This window comes from Sus scrofa, chromosome 6 (assembly GCF_000003025.6).
Source record: "Sus scrofa isolate TJ Tabasco breed Duroc chromosome 6, Sscrofa11.1, whole genome shotgun sequence".
In the NCBI taxonomy this organism is placed as follows: domain Eukaryota; kingdom Metazoa; phylum Chordata; class Mammalia; order Artiodactyla; family Suidae; genus Sus; species Sus scrofa.
Window position 1 is genome coordinate 45,590,024 of NC_010448.4, and position 19,279 is coordinate 45,609,302.

At 40.3% G+C, this 19,279-nt stretch overlaps 1 protein-coding gene across 10 annotated transcripts in view; it reads left to right on the forward strand.

Annotated features, from left to right (window-relative positions):
* ZNF146 (zinc finger protein 146) overlaps positions 1-13,190 on the forward strand; it is an 82,329-nt gene extending 69,139 nt beyond the window's left edge. For 6 of the 10 annotated variants that reach the window (XR_002345320.1, XR_002345319.1, XR_002345318.1 and 3 more), the window contains one exon: positions 8,124-10,538. Coding sequence is in view for 5 of the 10 variants with exons in the window: in XM_013998374.2 (XP_013853828.1) it covers positions 8,251-9,129 (879 nt within the window). In the remaining 5 variants the exon portion in view is untranslated. Of the gene's footprint in view, positions 1-8,123; positions 10,541-10,681 lie in introns of those variants that run through there. The other 4 variants (XM_021097207.1, XM_003355870.5, XM_013998375.2 and 1 more) reach the window with 2 other exon arrangements.

Sequence of the window (19,279 nt, forward strand, 5' to 3'; positions counted from 1 at the left end):
CGGCCCAAGAACCAAGAGATAGCAACAATAACAACAACAACAACAACAACAAAAAAAAAAAAAAAAAAAGAATTTAAGGAACCTGCTTCTGTTTTGCTGTACTAGGAAGCTGACTTATTCAGGGGTGATGTCTCTGCACTTCCTTGCACAGTCCTGTTTTTCTTAATCTCAGGGATGCCAATCAGGGTCCACCAAATCTTCTACATCCGGCTTAGCTTCCTGGATTTGGTTGTTAGAAACGAGGAGATAGCGATGGTGCCCTTGAGTCTGTGCCTTTTGTTTTTGAAGCGCATTGTGCATGAGAATTCTTCTAAAAAAGGATGTTCCTTATCCTTTCTTGTAAGACATTAGAATTATAGCTACTTGCTACTTATAAAAAAATGCAGTTTTCCCTTTTTTCCTCTCTCTTTCACAGACATAAAGTGAGCAGTGATGTCTTTATTTTACCATTTTATTTTATTTTATTTTTGTCTTTTTGCCTTTTCTATGGCCACTCCCGCAGCATATGGAGGTTCCCAGGCTAGGGGTCGAATTGGAGCTGTAGCCACCAGCCTACACCAGAGCCACAGCAATGAGGGATCTGAGCCGAGTCTGCAACCCACACCACAGCTCACAGCAACGCCGGATCCTTAACCCACTGAGTGAGGCCAGGGATCAAACCCGCAACCTCATGGTTCCCAGTCAGATTGGTTAACCACTGCGCCACGGCGGGAACTCCTATTTTACCATTTTAGAAGAAAAGATCTATTTATGTTATGTTTGAATCACCCTTCTAGGAATTTTTTCCCACTTTGGCTTGACTGGTGCTTTGATGACCTGAGATGTTGGTTTATCTAGGAATTACCTCATTTTTTACCTTCCTCACCCCTACTCTCTGTCCTCTTACTGGAAGCTGGCTTCTGGAACTTTTCATTCTGCCCTTTCTCCTTCCCTTTATAAATTAATTCCAAGCAAGGACTCATCCATTCTGAAGTTAGAAGTAATTCTTTCTATAAATATCAGTTTTTATTTTGGCACGTCCATCCTTTCTGTCTTGCCCACTATAGTTTTACCTGTTTATGGGATAAACAGCTATTCAGTTGACTTGATTCTCATTGTGAAATCACTGCTACTTACCCAGATTTCAGGTCACTTCAAACCATTTTTAGATTATGTCTGGATTATATCTTTTCTCATGATCCTTGTAATATGGTCAGTAAAACCTTTTAATAGATATACTTTACTATTAGCCATATGAATATAAATGTGAACGTATTTTTTTCTTTCTATAAAATACTTTGAATCTTGGCCTTTGATTATAAAATGCCCTGCCTGTTCAGTTCTCAGTTATCATTTAAACCTGTTACTTCTTTTATTGATCTCCCCTCTAGTTGTCCAGCCTCCTTTACATTATTTCCACAGAAATTCGAAAGTCTTCAATAAATAGCATCTTACATGTTTTTATATTTTTATGTCTGGAATCTATCTTGTGAACCTATTGAAAGGAAGGCCTAGGAGTTCCCATTATGGCTCAGAGGTAATGAGCCCGACTAGTATCTATGAGGATGTGGGTTTGATCCCTGGCCTCGCCTAGTGGGTTAAGGATCCGCTGTTGCCATGGGCTGTGGTGTAGGTCACAGACGTGGCTCTGATCCCTCGTTGCTGTGGCTGTGGTGTAGATCAACAGCTGCAGCTCCAGTTTGACCTCTAGTCTGGGAACTTCTATGTGCCACGGGTTTGAAACCCTAAGACAAAAAAAAAAAAAAAAAAATTTATATGAAACATTTATTTTAGGAAAAGTGAATGTAATTAGAAGTTAAGGGAAGAGTTCTTAGGGCACAGTGGGTTAAGGATACAATGTTGTCACTGCAGTGGTGTGGGTTGCTACTGCAGTGAGGATTCCATCTCTGGCCTGGGAACTTCCACATCCCATGGGCAGCCAAAAAAAAAAGGTAAGGAAAAGATGTTTAGAAGTAAGAGACAAGATTAGAGAAGTCCTTTTTTAGGAACATATTATGCTGGAGCTGCTTCCAGGAGGTTTTTATAGATTTTTATAGACCTTTAATAGGAGATCAGGCTAAGCCAAAGGACATGAGGAACATAATATGCATAATTGTGACTCATTGATTGCGTACTTAACACTCTTAGCAGGCTTTTCCTCAGGGCCTCTGAAATTAACTACTGCTTAGAATGCTCTTCCTCCAGATATCTTTAAGGATCACCCTTTCTTCCTTCAGGTCTTGAATCTTGCCTTCTCAGAGGCTGCTCCATCTGAAATTGAAACTCTCTATCCCTTCCCTAATTTTTTCCCATAGTACTTAACTTGTTAACAAACCACCTTCTTTGTTTTGTTAGTTATTTTTCTCTGTCACTAGACTGTAAACTTGATGCAAGCAGAGAATTTTGTCAGTTTTGTTCAATACTGTTTATCCCTAGAGCTTAGACCTGTGTCAGGCACATAGAAAGGAAAGAAGGTATTTGTTGAATGAATAATGAGGAATGTTTATTAAGCATCAGTTCTCAAACTTTGGTCTTAGGAACCCTTGACATTCTTTTTTTTTTTTTTTTTTTTTTTTTTAATCTATTTCTTGGGCCGCTCCCGTGGCATATGGAAGTTCCCAGGCTAGGAGTCGAATTGGAGCTGCAGCCACCGGCCTACGCCAGAGCCACAGCAACACAGGATCCAAGCCGCGTCTGCAACCTACACCACAGCTCACGGCAACGCCGGATCGTTAACCCACTGAGCAAGGGCAGGGACCGAACCCGCAACCTCATGGTTCCTAGTCAGATTCGTTAACCACTGCGCCACGACGGGAACTCCGACATTCTTTTTTTTAAAACCTGCTTTAGTGAGATATAATTCAGATAACATAAAATCCACTTTTTTAAGGTGCACAGTTGAGTGTTTTTCAGTGTATTCACAAAGTTGCACAGTCACCATTACTGATTTCCAAATTTTTTTGTGTGTGTGGTGCCAACGGCATGTAGAAATTCCCAGGCCATGGATTGAACTAGCACCCTGGCAGTGGCAACACCAGACACTTAATCTGCTCAGCCACAGGGGAACTCAGTTTCCAGAAAATTTTCATTACCACCAAAGGAAACTTAATACTCATTAGCAAGAAAATTTCCATTCCTAAAACTTGAAGGCCCCCAAAGAGCTTTGGTTTATGTGGACTTTTGTGATATCTACTGTAAGGTAAAATTGAGAAATTTTAAAAATCATTTATTAAAAAACAAATAATCCCATTACATATAAACTTAAATTACTTTTTTTTTTTTTTTTTTTTTGGTTTTTAGGGCTGCATTTGTGGCTTACGGCCATTCCCAGGCTAGGGGTTGAATGGGAGCTATAGCAGCCAGCCATAGCCACAGCAACTCAGGATCAAAGCTACGCTGCTACCTACACCACAGCTCACAGCAACACCAAATCCTTAACCCACTGAGTGAGGCCAGGGATTGAACCCACATCCTCATTGATATTAAGTTTGTTTCCGTTGTGCCACAGTGGGAACTCCTGTTTGGCAAATTTGTAAATAACTTTACTGTGTGTCTTAACAGAAGAGAGCTGGATTCTCATTTCTGCTCTTGTCACCTGTTATTATTTTGGTTGGAGTATATTAAATTGTGGCTTCAGGAGGTCCTGTTGTGGCTCAGCAGTAACAAACCAGACTGGTATGCATGAGGACCCAGGTTTGATCCCTGGCCCTGATCCAGTGTTGCCATGAGCTGCAGTATAGTTCACAGGTGTGGCTTGGTTCCCTGTGGCTGTGGCAAAGGCCGGTAGCTGCAGCTCTTATCCAACCCTAGCCTGGGAACTTCCATATGCTATAGGTGTGGCCCTAAAAAGCAAAAAAAGGACAAATTTAAATAAATAAATTATGGTTTCGTACAGATACAGTTAGACAGGGGAGAAGTATTTTAATAGCATTTTCAGGTATCTGTTAATATTCTTTGGTACTATACCAACACTTGACAAGTGGTAATTTTTTCAAGGTTAGCTACAGTGTGAAACTTGAGACTATATCAGGTTTTTTTGTGCTCCTAAATAAAATCTATGGATCTCTTACCTATGTGTGATTTTGTAACATCATACCTTGTTCAGTGGAATAATGCAGATCTTTCTTTTTTTTTCTTTTGAGGGCCTCATTCTCGGCTTATGGAAGTTCCCAGGCTAGGGGTCAAATTGGAGCTGCAGCTGCTGGCCACAACTACAGCAATGCCGGATCCTTAACCCACAGGGCAAGGCCAGGGATCGAACCTGCGTCCTCACAAATATTAGTTGATTCCTTACTGTTAAGCCATGGCAGGAACTCCCTAATGCATTTCTTTCAAATGTTAACATATCTCTTTTACAATATCAAAGCATATTTTGTTAACAATACCAATCTCCCTTGAAAAGTCTTTTGAGGGCGTTCCCTTGTGGTACAGTAGGTTAAGATTCCAGTGTTGTCACTGCAGTGGCCCAGGTTGCTCCTGTGACATGGGTTTGATCCCTGGCCCAGGAACTTCATAGCCAGAAGTAAATATAAATGTATATATATGTATATGTGTGTGTGTGTGTGTGTGTGTGTGTATCTCCTTTGAGTATTAGGAGGTTTATCAGTCTCATTGGGAGAATACAGGTTTTCCAAAATTCTAATTTTTGCTTGAAAACTCAAATTTTATCATTGGCATCATATCCTATCAGTTGAGATAATTGTCTTTCTTTGTTCTATCTGAAGAAAGTTTCTGCCAAACATAACCCAAGTCTTAATAATAGTTTGTAGGACATTCATTAATTCATTAATTAATTCATTAATAATGTAAAAATGTTTCATGAGAAAAGAGGCTAGGTTTAGCTCACAACTTAAATGGTTTGTCCTAGTGCTTTTCCTTGAGACAACTATCATCCTCTGGTACATAACAGAAGTGTGTATGTATATGTATAAAATTATATTCCTTATAGAATTTTTATCCTGCTTCAGTCTGGACTGGCTGTACTCTGACCTGATAGGTCCTACCTTGTAGCTTTTCATCACTATTATTGTAGAAATTTTCTTTGCTTTTTCTCCTATGCATCCCCTCTTAAAAGAGGATTCTGTACTTGTTGCCTTCTCTGTCTACTAATTTCAGTGGAACACACCTTTTAATAGCATCCTTTGAGAAAGGGTACATTTTGAGGCTTTTGCGTATCTGAAAAATGCCTTTATTTGACTGTCTTCTTAATTGATAGGTTAAGCTTAAAATTTTTCCCATAGAATTTTGTCTTCTAGTTTCCAGTCTTTCTGCCAATAAATTTTATTCTGATTACTGTTTCTTTGAATTATCTTTCTTCTGAAAGCATTTATGGATTCTTTTTTCCTTTTTTGGCTTCACCCATGGCATATAGAGATTCTTGAGCCAGGTGTCACAGCTGCTGCAACATTTCCTTAACTCATTGCACTGTGCTGGGATCAAGCCCACACTGCTGCAGAGACAACACTGAATCCTTAATCCACTCTGCCGCAGAAGGAACTCCTGCATCTTTTATTGTTTATTGGGCAGGGTATCAAGTGGGCCTTTTAAGTCTAGACAGTCATGACTTAGGAGAGGAAATTTTTTTGTTCTTTGAATATTTCCTCTAATCTCTTTTCTCCTTTCATTTTCTGGAACTTGTACTCAGCTCTTGTATTACCTTGATTTATTCTCTGAGTTTGTGGTCTTAAAGCTTCTACCAGGAAATGACACTTGTTATCTAGGCTCATGTTTCATTGGCCAAACAAGGTACTCGACCATGCCTGAGTTTGCTAGAGAAGCAATATAATCCTTCTGCACTAAGGACACCCTGTAATAACAGACGAATGGTAATATAGTTTATTTTCCTTTCCATCCCACCACCCCACCCCTAGTCTTAATTTGTAAGGGAAGTTTTTTGTTTCTTGCTTACAAAATCCTGTTTTTGCTTCACTGATAAAATGGTTTCTCATAACTGATTGGTTTTAGGGTTTTGTTGTTTGCTATGCCTTACCTTTATTTCCTTAGAGTTTCTTTTTTCTTTAAGTGTTGATCTTTCATGTTAGTGGGGTTCTTCTTCATTTTAAGCATTTTTGTGCCTGGGTGCTTCTAGTCTAGGTTTCAGTGGATGAAAATCAGAATGCCTCATGAACTCGGGTGTAGCCAGGTCCTTTGAGCAAAAAAAAAAGTGAATACAAAAAGTTATCTTGGATGGAGACCATCCTATTTAAGTTTTTCATGGGCCTCTCCTTTTGTCCAGGGAAGGATCCTTTCATTTTCTGCTCGCAGCTTGCCAACATTTTTTGGCCTCAGCTGCAGAATGGAGCTGGAGGTTTCACCATATTATATACATCCCATTGATTCAGTGTAGCACCTCTCTCCTGTCATGTCACTAGTTGAGTGTCCCTGAGACTGGAGCTTCTCAGATTAAATTTCTGCAAAGAATAACTTTTCATTTTGTACAAAGGAATGGTCCTTTGTCCTCCTGACTGACAGTAGAGGTCCAGATACACCTCAGACAGTCTTTTTTTTTCCAGCCACCATCCTTTATTCTTTTTTTTTTTTTTTTTTTTTTGTCTTTGCTGTTTCTTTGGACCACTCCCACAGCACATGGAGATTCCCAGGCTAGGGGTCGAATTGGAGCTGTAGCCACTGGCCTGCGCCAGAGCCACAGCCACACGGGATCCGAGCCGCGTCTGCAACCTACACCACAGCTCACGGCAACGCCAGATCGTTAACCCACTGAGCAACGGCAGGGACCGAACCCGCAACCTCATGGTTCCTAGTCGGATTCATTAACCACTGCACCACGACGGGAACTCCTATTCTTTTTTTTTGAGATACTTAATTTCTCTTCATTTCCTGAGTCTTTCTGATACTTCGTGAAACAAATTGGCTTGCTTGACATCACTGCCCTCTTTTGCAGTACCTTTATGTAATTTAAACTTCCTCAGCTCTTTTCTGTGTTAATCTTTCATGTACTTCATGTTATCAGAAATGTTAATACCTGTGTATATTGATGTCTTACCATGTTCTCTTTTCTTGTGAATTTGTGCCATTTTCCCCTTTCTTGTCATTTTAGTGGAGTTGTAGAAGGAAGCACTTGGTTTTTCCTTCCCCTTTCTTAGGAGTTCCAGGTAGACTTTGTAAATTTTTATATGGTCATCTCTTTACTCTATTTTTTAATTTCTCATTTTTTGTTAGATTCAATTTGTTGGATTATGAAATTAGAATGGTGTAAGCTTTGTATACTTACGAATGTTAATTTTCAACCAGAGGTTCTCTACAAAGGTTTTCCTCCTAAAAATTTAGTTGGAAACGTTGGTCATGAGGATTCTTTCATACTGTGAGATGGGCTGCCAGAGTTCATCCCCACAAGCACAGTCTGAAATTTTATTACTAGTATTGGGAGAAATTTATAAAAAATTATAACATAAGGCTAACATTTATTGAGTGCTTATCATGTTCCAGCCACAGTTCTAAGCACTTTATACATTAATTCCATTAAATGATGGTTCTTTGTACTCCATTTTAGAAGAGGCCTGAGAAGATGATGAGCAGATAGGCCACAAGACTAGGGAGGCAAGTTGCATCCAGCTCCAGTAAAGTACAGACTGAGGAAAAAAGCAGTGAATATAAGAAAATTGGAAATTACTTCCTCTCAAATCTTATATCTTTAAAAGCAACCCCTTTTTCCAGCTTAACCTAGAAAGAATTTGAGACAATTTAGACTTAGTTATGTAGGAAAGAATCATCAACTTAATTAGTTTGGAAATCTTGCCACAGCTTACTACTTACGGTTATAACCCCCTTTAGGTGTAAATCAGTATGAAAATGGCTTTGTTTAAAAAAATTTGAAGCCCATCTGATATCAGAGCATTCATACTGGAGAGGAACCCTATGAATTTACTGAATGTGGGAAGATTTACATGCCAGGCCTCATTAAATGTAGAAGTCAGGCTAGAGAGAAACCCTCTACATATTGAAAAGCGTTTAGCTAGATGGCAGATCTTATTGCGCAGAAAAAAATTCATACTGAGAGGAAACCAGTGAATGTAACAAAACTTCATTGAGTACTAGAAAATTTATAGTTGGAGAGAAAGCTTTGAATGTACTGAGTATGATAAAAGTTTTCTCTTGAACCTTATCTCTTACTCTACATTTGAAAGGTCATACACAGAGAAGCCCTACAAATGTAAGAAATGTGGAAGTACCTTCAGCCAAAAGTAAATTTTCATTCATCAAAAAATTCGTACTGGAGAGAAACCTTGTGAATGTGGGAAAGCTTCCATTCAGATGTCACACCTCAGTCAGCAGAGAATTTGTAGTGGGGAAAACCCCTTTGCTTGTAAGGTATGTGGGAAGGTCTTCAGCCACAAATCAACTCTCACTGAGCATGAGCATTTTCATAATAGAGAGAAACCTTTTGAATGTAATGAATGTGGAAAAGCCTTCAGCCAAAAGCAGTATGTCATTAAACATCAGAACACCCATACTGGAGAGAAGCTTTTTGAATGTAATGAATGTGGAAAATCCTTCAGCCAGAAGGAAAACCTTCTTACCCATCAAAAGATTCATACTGGAGAGAAACCTTTTGAGTGTAAGGATTGCGGGAAAGCTTTCATTCAGAAGTCAAACCTCATCAGGCACCAGAGAACTCACACAGGAGAGAAGCCGTTTGTATGTAAGGAGTGTGGGAAAACCTTCAGTGGTAAATCAAACCTTACTGAACACGAGAAAATCCATATTGGAGAGAAACCGTTTAAGTGTAGTGAATGTGGAACAGCTTTTGGTCAGAAGAAGTACCTCATAAAACATCAAAATATTCACACTGGAGAGAAACCCTATGAATGTAATGAATGTGGAAAAGCCTTCTCTCAGCGAACATCACTTATTGTACATGTGAGAATTCATTCAGGTGATAAGCCTTATGAATGCAATGTATGTGGAAAAGCCTTCTCTCAAAGTTCATCTCTTACTGTACATGTGAGAAGCCATACAGGGGAGAAACCCTATGGTTGTAATGAATGTGGGAAAGCTTTCTCTCAATTCTCAACCCTTGCTCTACATTTGAGAATACACACAGGTAAGAAGCCTTATCAATGTAGTGAATGTGGGAAAGCTTTCAGCCAGAAGTCACACCACATTAGACACCAGAAGATTCATACTCATTAAAAACCTGTGGATATCATAAAAATTGAAAAGTGTTCATCAGGAATTTATACCTCAGAACACATCAGAAATAATCGTTGTGAAGGAAAGCATCACAAACAAGGGAAACAAAAGCTGTTAACTAAAAGGACACCAGAGAATTCATCTTGAAGCAAAAGACATTTGTTTGATAAAAATCCTATATCCAACAGAAAACAAACAGCAAAGGTAATACTGAAACTTACAGTGCATTTCCACTACAATTGGGAGTGGAAAACATGCTTACCATTGCTATCTGCATAGATCTGGAGATGTTCACCAATGTAAAAAAAAAAAAAAAAAATTGTAAGTATTAGGAAGAGACCTATGATATCAATTTAGCAGAACAGAAGAGATTCTGGAAACACCTATGCATTTATTAGAATTTATAATATAATAGAAATGGCATCAGGCGAAGATAATGGAACTATTTACAAAATGATTTGGAGATAATTTTTTCTCTGAGAAAAAAAATAATAGACAGTGAACTATACACAAAGATAAGATCCAAGAGGATTAAAAACAGGAATATGGAAAAGCTGTATACTAAAATGGTTATGACCTTGGAAGTTGGGAAACATTCCTTATAGCAAATTGAAAAATACCTGGCAATTTTACTATGCTCGGGAAATACATACCGGGCTATTTACTGTGGCATGATTTGCAGTAGTCATAAATTGGAAACAACTTAAATGCCCATCAGGAACAAATGGGAAATACTTAATGATGGAATGCTGTATATCTGTAAAATGTAGTAAATGAGATCAATATGTATTACAGAGAAAGATCTCAAAAGTCATGTTGAGGGGGAAAGATAAAGTTGCAGAGTGACATATAATACAATGACATTTTTGTAAATTTGAATTAAAACTTCCCTCACAAATTCATTGCTATATATTGGTAATGGATACATATATGTGTGTATGTTTTTAAAATGTTTCTGAAGTGGATTGGAAGGATACAGACCAAACTCTTGATAGTGGTTGCCTATGAAGAGAGGAGAAAGGGAAAGGGGGTGTGTGTGGGGGAGGGGGAGGGAGGTTTGGTTAGCTGAGACTTCAGTTTTTTATATAAACATCCATTTCTCTTTAAAGGAAAAAAAACTTCAAGTAAATATATTGAAGTACTGGTTAATTCTGGATTGTGGTATATGGATATCTTGTCTTATTTTTTGTACTTTTCTGTATTTTAAATTCTTCTCAAAATTAATAAAAATGGGGGTGAGGATGGGAACACTGTACCTATAGAAATGTTCTAATGGATTCATTCCCAATCAACTACTAAACTTTTTATAGAAAATATTTCTAAAATTTTATCAATGAGTGAATGGACTTGCTCTCTATGTAGTATGAAATTATCTATTTTATTAAAATTAAAAATGACAGCATTATCCACATCTGTTTTAATTTTTTTTTATATGTTAGAGTCTTCACTTTTCTAACATTATTTTGCGACATCATTTGAGCTTAGGAATTTTTAAGAAAATTTAGTTAAATGAGGATACATACACAGACTTCATATAATTTTTCTTTTTCAGATAAACTGATTTTGGAATGACCATTTTCCTGTCCTGTAGATTTCCATGGGAGCAGCTTATGCATTAAAAATTAAGGTTTTGATTGATTCGTTTTTAAAAAGAGAAAACCATTCAACTTCCCAGAACATCCACAATTCGAGTTAATTGCCAACAGCTGGATCTCAGTTTTAACCTGTAGGTTATTTCATTCTTTCCTCTGCTTTGACAAACACACCTTTTGTGTGTGTGTGTGTGTGTGTGTGTTTTCCAGTTTTATTGAGGTATAATTGACAGAATTGTAAGATATTTGAAGCTTACAACATGAAGATCTGATAAACATGGCCATTGTAAGGGATTCTCCCCATCAAGTTATTGTTTGTTTTACAAAGGTGGGGAGGATAGGATGAATAAGAAAAAAGTGGTTTGGACTCAACAGAATTCTACTGTGTAAACCACTTATTACTGAAGATATTTTGTATTTAGTCCATCATCACAGTGTAACTTGATATAAATAATGTTGTTAAAGGTTTTCCTGAATGGTGAACATCAGCAATAGAGCACTTGAGGTTGAAAAGGGGGGGAGATTGTTTTGTTTTGGCCATACCTGTGGCATCTGGCTGTTCCTAGGCCAGGTATTGAACCTGAGCCACAGCAGTGGCAATGCCAGATCCCTAACCTACACACCTCAATAGAACCCCTGGGATTGATTTTTTTTTTTCTTTTTTTTGGGGGGGGGGGCTTTTTAGGCCTGCACTTGCAGCTAGGGGTCCAGTTGGAGCTATAGCCTCTGGCCCACGCCATAGCTACAGCAGCGTCAGATCCAGGCCACATCTTTAACCTGCACCACAGCTCACAGCAATGCTGGATATTTAACTCACTCAGCAAGGCCAGGGATTGAACCTGCTAGTCAGATTTGTTTCCACTGAGTCATGATGGGAACTCCTGGGCTTGATATTTAAAAAAAAAAAAACACCGCTTTTGAAAAAGCTCTTAAGCTCAATTAAATGCCACAACATTTTGTGTATCTTTAGCCTTTTTGGAAGAATGACCATGACTAACGTATCTACATGAGTCTTCATCCTTTCTTCCATGAAGTCCCTCACCCCCTTAAAAGAAAGGTATTTTATACTAAATCTATTAGGGAATTGCACCTGATGTTTGTATTCCTTTTTAAAATTGCCTCCACTTATACCTAGAAGGGGAAAAACATTCTCTATAAAGATATTAGTCATGAGACATTTTTCTAAGCGACTTTTTTCTCCTTAATCTCTCATGCCTAACTCTGCTCTTAACTGTTCCCCCTGTGTTTTTGCAGCTTTGGAGTCAGCAGAGTAAATAAAGCCTGCCAGTAAGACAAAGCCAGGAGAATACTTACATGTCTCCTGGCCATGGGTTGGGTTACCCTCCTCCCCCATCCAGCAAGGCTGGTAATGTTGACCCATAGAGGGAAGTTGAATCAAAAATTAGTCATTTTACTCAGCATGTCAGGAAGCAGATGACCTGAACATCTGTCTTATTTCATCCTAATAGATATAGATGACTTGATTGGAGTTCCCACCTGTGGCTCAGCAGTCAATGAATCTGACTAGCATCCCTGAGGACGCAGGTTCGTTCAATCCCTGGTCTTGCTCAGTGGGTTAAGGATCCAGCATTGCCGTGAGCTGTGGTGTAGGTTGCAGACACTGCTCGGATCCTGCGTTGCTGTGGCTGTGGCATAGGCTGGCAGCTACGGTTCCAATTCGACCCCTAGCCTGGGAACCTCCATATGCCTCAGGCCTAAAACACACACAAAAAAGAAAAATGACTTGATTGTTAGAAACCTGAATTGTTAGTCAGGATTTATATTATCTATTGTGGTTAATCCCACATTGCCCACGTTCCCTGGATACGTCTTAATAGATAAAACTTACAGCATACCCAAACCATGTGAGGGACCATAAAACATCTTTATTTTTGCCCCAAGGCCAACAAAATCTCTCAAATAGCCTAATTTCTGTTACAACCTTGCATTTACTGTTTCAGGTATTCTTGGTTTTATCCGTCATTTAAGCAATACTATCTCTGCTTTTCTTGCATGACTGTGTATGTATTTCACTTTTAGGGTGCTCTGTGTTTAAAACCTGTGAACCAGGGAGTTCCCGGTGTGGGGCAGTGGAAACAAATCTGACTAGGAACCATGAGGTTGCAGATTCAATCCCTGGCCTCGCTTAGTGGGTTAAGAATCCGGCGTTGCTATGAACTGTGGTGTAGGTCACAGACGCGGCTTGGATCTGGTGTTGCTGTGGCTCTGGTGTAGGCTGGCAGCTACAGCTCTGTTAGACCCCTAGCCTGGGAACCTCCATATGCCGTGAGTGTGGCCCTAAAAGGACAAAAGACGAAAAAAACAAAAAAAAAAAACCCCACCATGAACCAACACAGGCTATTTTATGGAAAACTTGACTTTGTAATTTTACTGTAATTTTACTGTTTACCATTGATAAATAACATTGTTTTGTCATACAAAGCAATAATAACCTGGCATTTATTTAGCTCTATTTTTTTCAGTGTTTTCATCTAAATTCTTAAACTTGGGAGTTCCTGCTGTGGCTCAGCAGTGACAAACCTGACTAGTGTCCATAAGGACGGGGATTTGATTCCTGGCCTCACACTGTGGGTTAAGGATCCAGTGTTGCCATGAGCTGTGGTGTAGGTCGAAGATGCGACTCCGTTCTTGCGTTACTGTGGCTGTGATAAGGCCTGCAGCTACAGTTCATATTCATCCCCTAGTCTCAGAACTTCAGTATGTCCAAAGTTCAGCCCTAAATAAAAGAAAAAATTCTTAAACCTAAGTGTATGTTGGAATCACCTAGAGGGCGTATTACTGGGCCTTGTCTCCTGAGTTCCTGATTCAGTAAATCTGGGGTTGGGGCTGAGAATTTATTTCCAACAGGTTCCCAGGTGCTGCTGCTACCTACCACTGTGCCAGGGACCACACTTTGAGAACTGATGATCTGAACTATTTTATCTTCAGAACAGTTCCATTGGGATAGTAGAGAGTATATTATTCTTCATTTCTCTAGGAAAAATGAGAGGTAAGTGACAAGATTAGCGTTTTACATCTATTTAGTGGCAAGCCAAGTATAAAGCAAGTTACGGCTTTTATTTGCTTTTTTTTTTTTTTTTTTTTTTGTATTTCTAGGGCCGCACCCAAGGCATATGGAGGTTCCCAAGCTGGGGGTCTAATCAGAGCTGTAGCCGCCAGCCCACACCACAGCCAAAGTAATGCCAGCTCCTTGACCCGCTGAGCAAGGCCAGGGATCAAACCCCCAACCTCATGGGTGCTAGTCAGATTTGTTTCCGCTGCACCACTATGTGAATGTGCCACAATGTATGGCTTCTCACAACTTCCCATTATAATAGGTGGGAGGGACGGCTGTTGCAGACTTTGACAAACATTTGCCTCCTCTTTACTACATGCCAGACATTAGATATATAATGAATATCAGAAGAACATGCTGCTGCCTTCTTAACACTTTGCTAGTGCCCTTGTGTGTGATGCGGGGAAGATCTCTGGGATGTGGTTGAAGATACAGGCATGGAGTATATGATATGAGGGTCATAGGCCATTGTATCAAAGGCTTGATTTATTAAGTGCCCCGAGAGTCTGCCAAAGGAGACGAGTACAGCAGTATGATTGACGTTTGACAAAATCATTTAGTTTAAGCTTTGTGAATAGTGGACTGAAATGGGAACAAGAGCAGAGAGGCAGAGTGGCCATTTTAGAGGCTGAGTAATCACTGAAGCAGAGTGATAGAGGTTAGGATAGAGATGTTGCACTGGAGATAGATGGAAATGGATAGTTCTGAGATTTATTTGGAGGTGAGTTGACAGGACTCGAGGTGCGTGATAACAGAAAGGAAGACATCAAGTACAAATGCCAACTTTTTTTTTTTTTGCCTTAGGGCTGCACCTGCAGCATATGGAGATTCCCAGGCTAGGGGTCGAATCAGAGCTGTAGTTGCCGGCCTACACCACAGCCATGGCAACACGGGATCTGAGCCATGTCTGTGACCTACACTAGAGCTCATGGCAATGCTGGATCCTTAACCCACTGAGGCCAGGAATCCAACGTGGGTCCTCATGGACGCTAGTTGGGTTCGTTAACTGCTGAGCCATGACAGGAACTCCACTATGCCAATTTTTAATTTCCACAACCAGCTGATTAAAACTTTAGGGACCACGGAGAAGCATTTAGGGAGGGAATAGAATCAAAAATTGGTTTGAGGTGTGTTCGATTTGAAAGCCTTGTTTGACTGGAAATCAGAGGAGACAACCTCGGTGACTTTGGAATCATAAGCCTTCACATAGTGTTAAAGACAGCTGATGGGATAAGACCAGTGAGGTAAGGAATGTATTTAGAGGAAACTAGTAGGCAAGGTTTAAGCCTTAGTACTGCAGTGTTTAGAAGTCACGCAAAGGGGAGTTCCCATTGTGGCTCAGCGGAAAGGAACCCGACTAGCATCCATGAGGTGCAGATTCAATCCCTGGTCCCACTCAGTGGGTTAACCTGCATTACCATGAGCTGTGGTGTAAGTCGCAGATGCAGCTCGGATCTGCTGTGGCTGTGGCTGTAGCTGTGGTGAAGGCCAGCAGCTATAGCCTCTACTCAACTCCAAGCCTGGGAACTTGCATATGCTGCCGGTACAGCCCTAAAAAAAAAAGTTACACAAAGGAAAGAAGCAGCTAATCTGTGCTAATAAGGCAGGAGTCTAGGGAGTGTGTCTTAGAAGCTAAGAGAGCAAAGTGGATAAAGATAGAAATGGTCATTCTTTTGGCTTTGCGTATAAAATTAAATGAGCCAGTGTCCTTTAAATTTGGCAGTATGTTAAACCTGCCATGTAGTGGACTGCTGGGGTCAGAAACCAGAATGGATTAGCATAGGGTAAATTCTTAAGACCGTGGCTTTACTGATCAGTTTTGAAAACTGGTCCTGCCACTAATTGTGAGGCTTTCTGCAAGTTTATACATTTATGCCTTAGTTGCTTTACAACATCTTCTCATAGACTTTTAGGGATTAAGTAGTAATTCATTTTTAAAACATATCAGGGAGTTCCCGTCGTGGCACAGTGGTTAACAAACCCAACTAGGAATCATGAGGTTTCGGGTTTGATCCCTGGCCTCGCTCAGTGGATTAAGGATCTGGCATTGCTGTGAGCTGTGGTGTAGGTTGCAGACACGGCTCGGATCCCGTGTTGCTGTGGCTGTGGTATAGGCTGGCGGCTACAGCTCTGATTCGACCCCTAGCCTGGGGACCTCCATATGCTGTGGGAAGGGGCCCTAGAAAAAGTAAAAAGACCAAAAAAAAAAAAAAAAAAAAAAAAAAAGAGAGAGAGAGAGATGGATAGAGTATATTGATAAACTGTGAGGTAACTTTAGGACAAAAGTATTTGAGAGGCTGGGAATAAATGAGCTTTTGCATAGATGACCTAGTTAGTGGTTGATAGGAACTGAGTTCCTTTCTTTGAACAGGAGGGAAGAGAATATAGGTGTCAACATAAGCAGTTCTGAGGATTTAGTTGTGGGGAGAAAAAAAGGAGTTCCTATTAGATTAATTGTATTTTCTCATTGAACATCAGATGAAAATTGGTTTGAATGAGAGGAGGAGAGAACGCAAGATTTGAGGAGATAAAAGGTCTGTCATACTGAAGAGCTGAAGCATGTTCATAAGTCTCCCCAATATATCTTGATTAAGGCTCTGGAATTTTTCAGTAAAAATTTCTTTTTCCTCAACAGTCAACCTTCATTTCAGATAATTCCAAAATGTGTTGAGATTGAACTGCGTGTCCTGGGGCAGGGAAGGGGGAGTGTGGAGTTGACCCGGGACATTATTAATGCTGGCTTTTGCCAATGATTATTTTTCTACCCTAAGATGAATATCAGACCTGAAAGATTTTCATTCAGATATCTTGTCACATGAAGGGGAATTTTGAGGGCGTTCCTGGCGTGGCTCAGTGGAAATGAATCTGACTAGCATCCATGAGGAGTCAGGTTCAATCCCTGGCCTCACTCAGTAGGTCAAGGATCCAGCATTGCTGTGAGCTGTGATATTGGTGGAAAACACTGCTTGGATCTGGCGTAGCTGTGGCTGTGGCCAGCAGCTACAGCTCTGATGAGAGCCCTAGCCTTGGAACCTCCGTATGCCTTGGGTGCAGCCCTAAAATGACAAAAAAAAAAAAAAAAAAAAAAACCCTCAAAATGCTTTTTTTTTTTTAAGGGCTGCACCCGAGGCATATGGAGGTTCCCAGGCTAGGGGTCTAATTGGACCGTCAGCTGCCAGCCTACACCACGGCCACAGCAATGCCAGATCAGAGCTGCATTCACAACCTACACCACAGCTCATGGCAACAACGGATCCTTAACCCACTGAGCAAGTGAGGCCAAGGATCGAACCTGCATCCTCATGAATACTAGTCAGATTGGTTTCTGCTAAGCCATGACAGGAACTCCAAGAGTATGTTATTGAATGAAAGTTCTATATAATGTGATTATCATCCTACAGAAATGAAAATAAAATGCAGGTGGTTGGGGATTATCATTGTACGGAAGTGACAATAAAATGCAGATGGGCATTCCCATCATGGCGCAATGGTTAGGGAATCCGACTAGGAACCATGAGGTTGCGGGTTTGATCCCTGGCCTTACTCAGTGGGTCAAGGATCCTGTGTTGCCATGAGTTGTGGTGTATAGGTCGCAGACGCGGCTCGGATCTCACGTTGCTGTGGCTGTGGTGTAGGCCGGCCACTACAGCTCCAATTCGACCCCTAGCCTGGGACCCTCCATATGCCTCAGGAGCGGGCCTAGAAAAGGCAAAAAGACAAAAATAAATAAATAAATAAATAAAATGCAGATGGTTGGAGGACTGTGACCTTTAGGGCACAGCTGCAGTAACTGGTTAGAGTTTATTTTTTAACTCTGTTTAACTCTATTTCAGCAAGATGGCAGACATACTGATTATACATGCTGAAATAACCAGGGTAGCCACTAGGAGGAAGGGTAGGAGGGGTGGTAGGGAGAGAGAACTTCTCAAGTAGAAGAAAATAATGGAGTGAGAAAACAACCCAAAGAAAGACAGGAAAATGAGGCGACACCCCACCCCCCAAAAAAAAACCCCAAAACAAAATGGAGTATAAATAGCAGCCACATAAAAGTAGAAATAAATCTAAGTACATAATTCATTCCAGTAAATACAAATTGACTCAAATTTCCAGTTAAAGATCATGAAATGGGATTCTTTTTCAAAAGCAGCTATAGGCTATTTAACAGGGAACTATCTGGAGTTTCCTGTTGTGGCTCAGCGATTAACGAACCCAGTTAGCATCCATGAGGACTCGGGTTCGATCCCTGTCCTTACTTAGTGGGTTAAGGATCTAGTGTTGATATGAGCTGTGATGTAGGTCACAGACGCGGCTCAGATCCAGCTAGGTGGCAGCTACAGCTTCAATTTGACCCCTAGCCTGGGAACCTCCATATGCCATGTGTGCAGCCTTAAAAACAAATTTAAAGGGGGGGGGTTCTGATGGCCTAGCAGGTTGAGGCTCCTGCATTGGGAGAGGGGGAATGTCTTTTAAAAAATTAAGGCACAGAAAGCTGAAAAATATCGAAAAAGATATACCAGGCAAAAGAAAGTTGTTGTATTTAAACGACAGACAAGGGAATTTCCATTGTGGCTCAGCGGAAATGAATCTGAACTAGTATCCATGAAGATGCCTGTTCAATCTCTGGCCTCACTCGGATTGTCGTGAGGTTACAGACTCCGCTTGGATCCTGATTTGCTGTGGCTGTGGTGTAGGTCGGCAACCGTAGTTCCGATTCACCCTCTAGCCTGGGTGCATCCCCACCCCCCACGCCAAAAACAAAACAAAACAAAAACCAGACCAAATAATCTTTAAGGCAAACATTACTAGAGATAAAGTCATTAGAGGTGAATGTTAAAATATCAATTCACTAGGAAGATAAAATTCTAATCTTGTATGTTGCTAAATAAGTCTGAGAATATTCATAAGACTAAAATTAAAAAGAACTACAGAGAGAAATTGACAAATTGTCCAGGTATTTTAAAACTATCAGGAAGAGCTCCCATCATGGCTCAGAGGAAACGAATCTGACTAGTTCACTCCCTGGCTTGGTGGGTTAAGCATCTCTCATTGCCATGAGCTGTGGTGTAGGTTGCAGGTGTGGCTTGGATCTGGTGTTACTGTGGCTGTGGCTTAAGCTATAGCTCAGATTCGACCCCTAACCTGGGAATCTCCATATGCTGTGGATGTGGCCCTAAAAAGACAAAATAAAAATAAAATTATCACGAGCAAAGCCAATTCAAGAGAAACTCATTGTTATTTCGATTATTTTTAAAAATCCTTTACTACTGTAAGATGCCTTAAAATGAGGGGAGATGGAGTTTTGAAAGAGATGGGAGCTGGCCCAAACTGTGTCATGGCCTTGACGTCACTCTTTCTTTTCAGGGCTTTTATTTCCTCACCCATCAATTATGGAAAACCATTCAAGTCTGGCCTTCTCATAGGCCTATATTTAAGTTAGAAGGCTTTGGGGATCGCTTTTACCTGAAGTACTTTCGAATAGGAA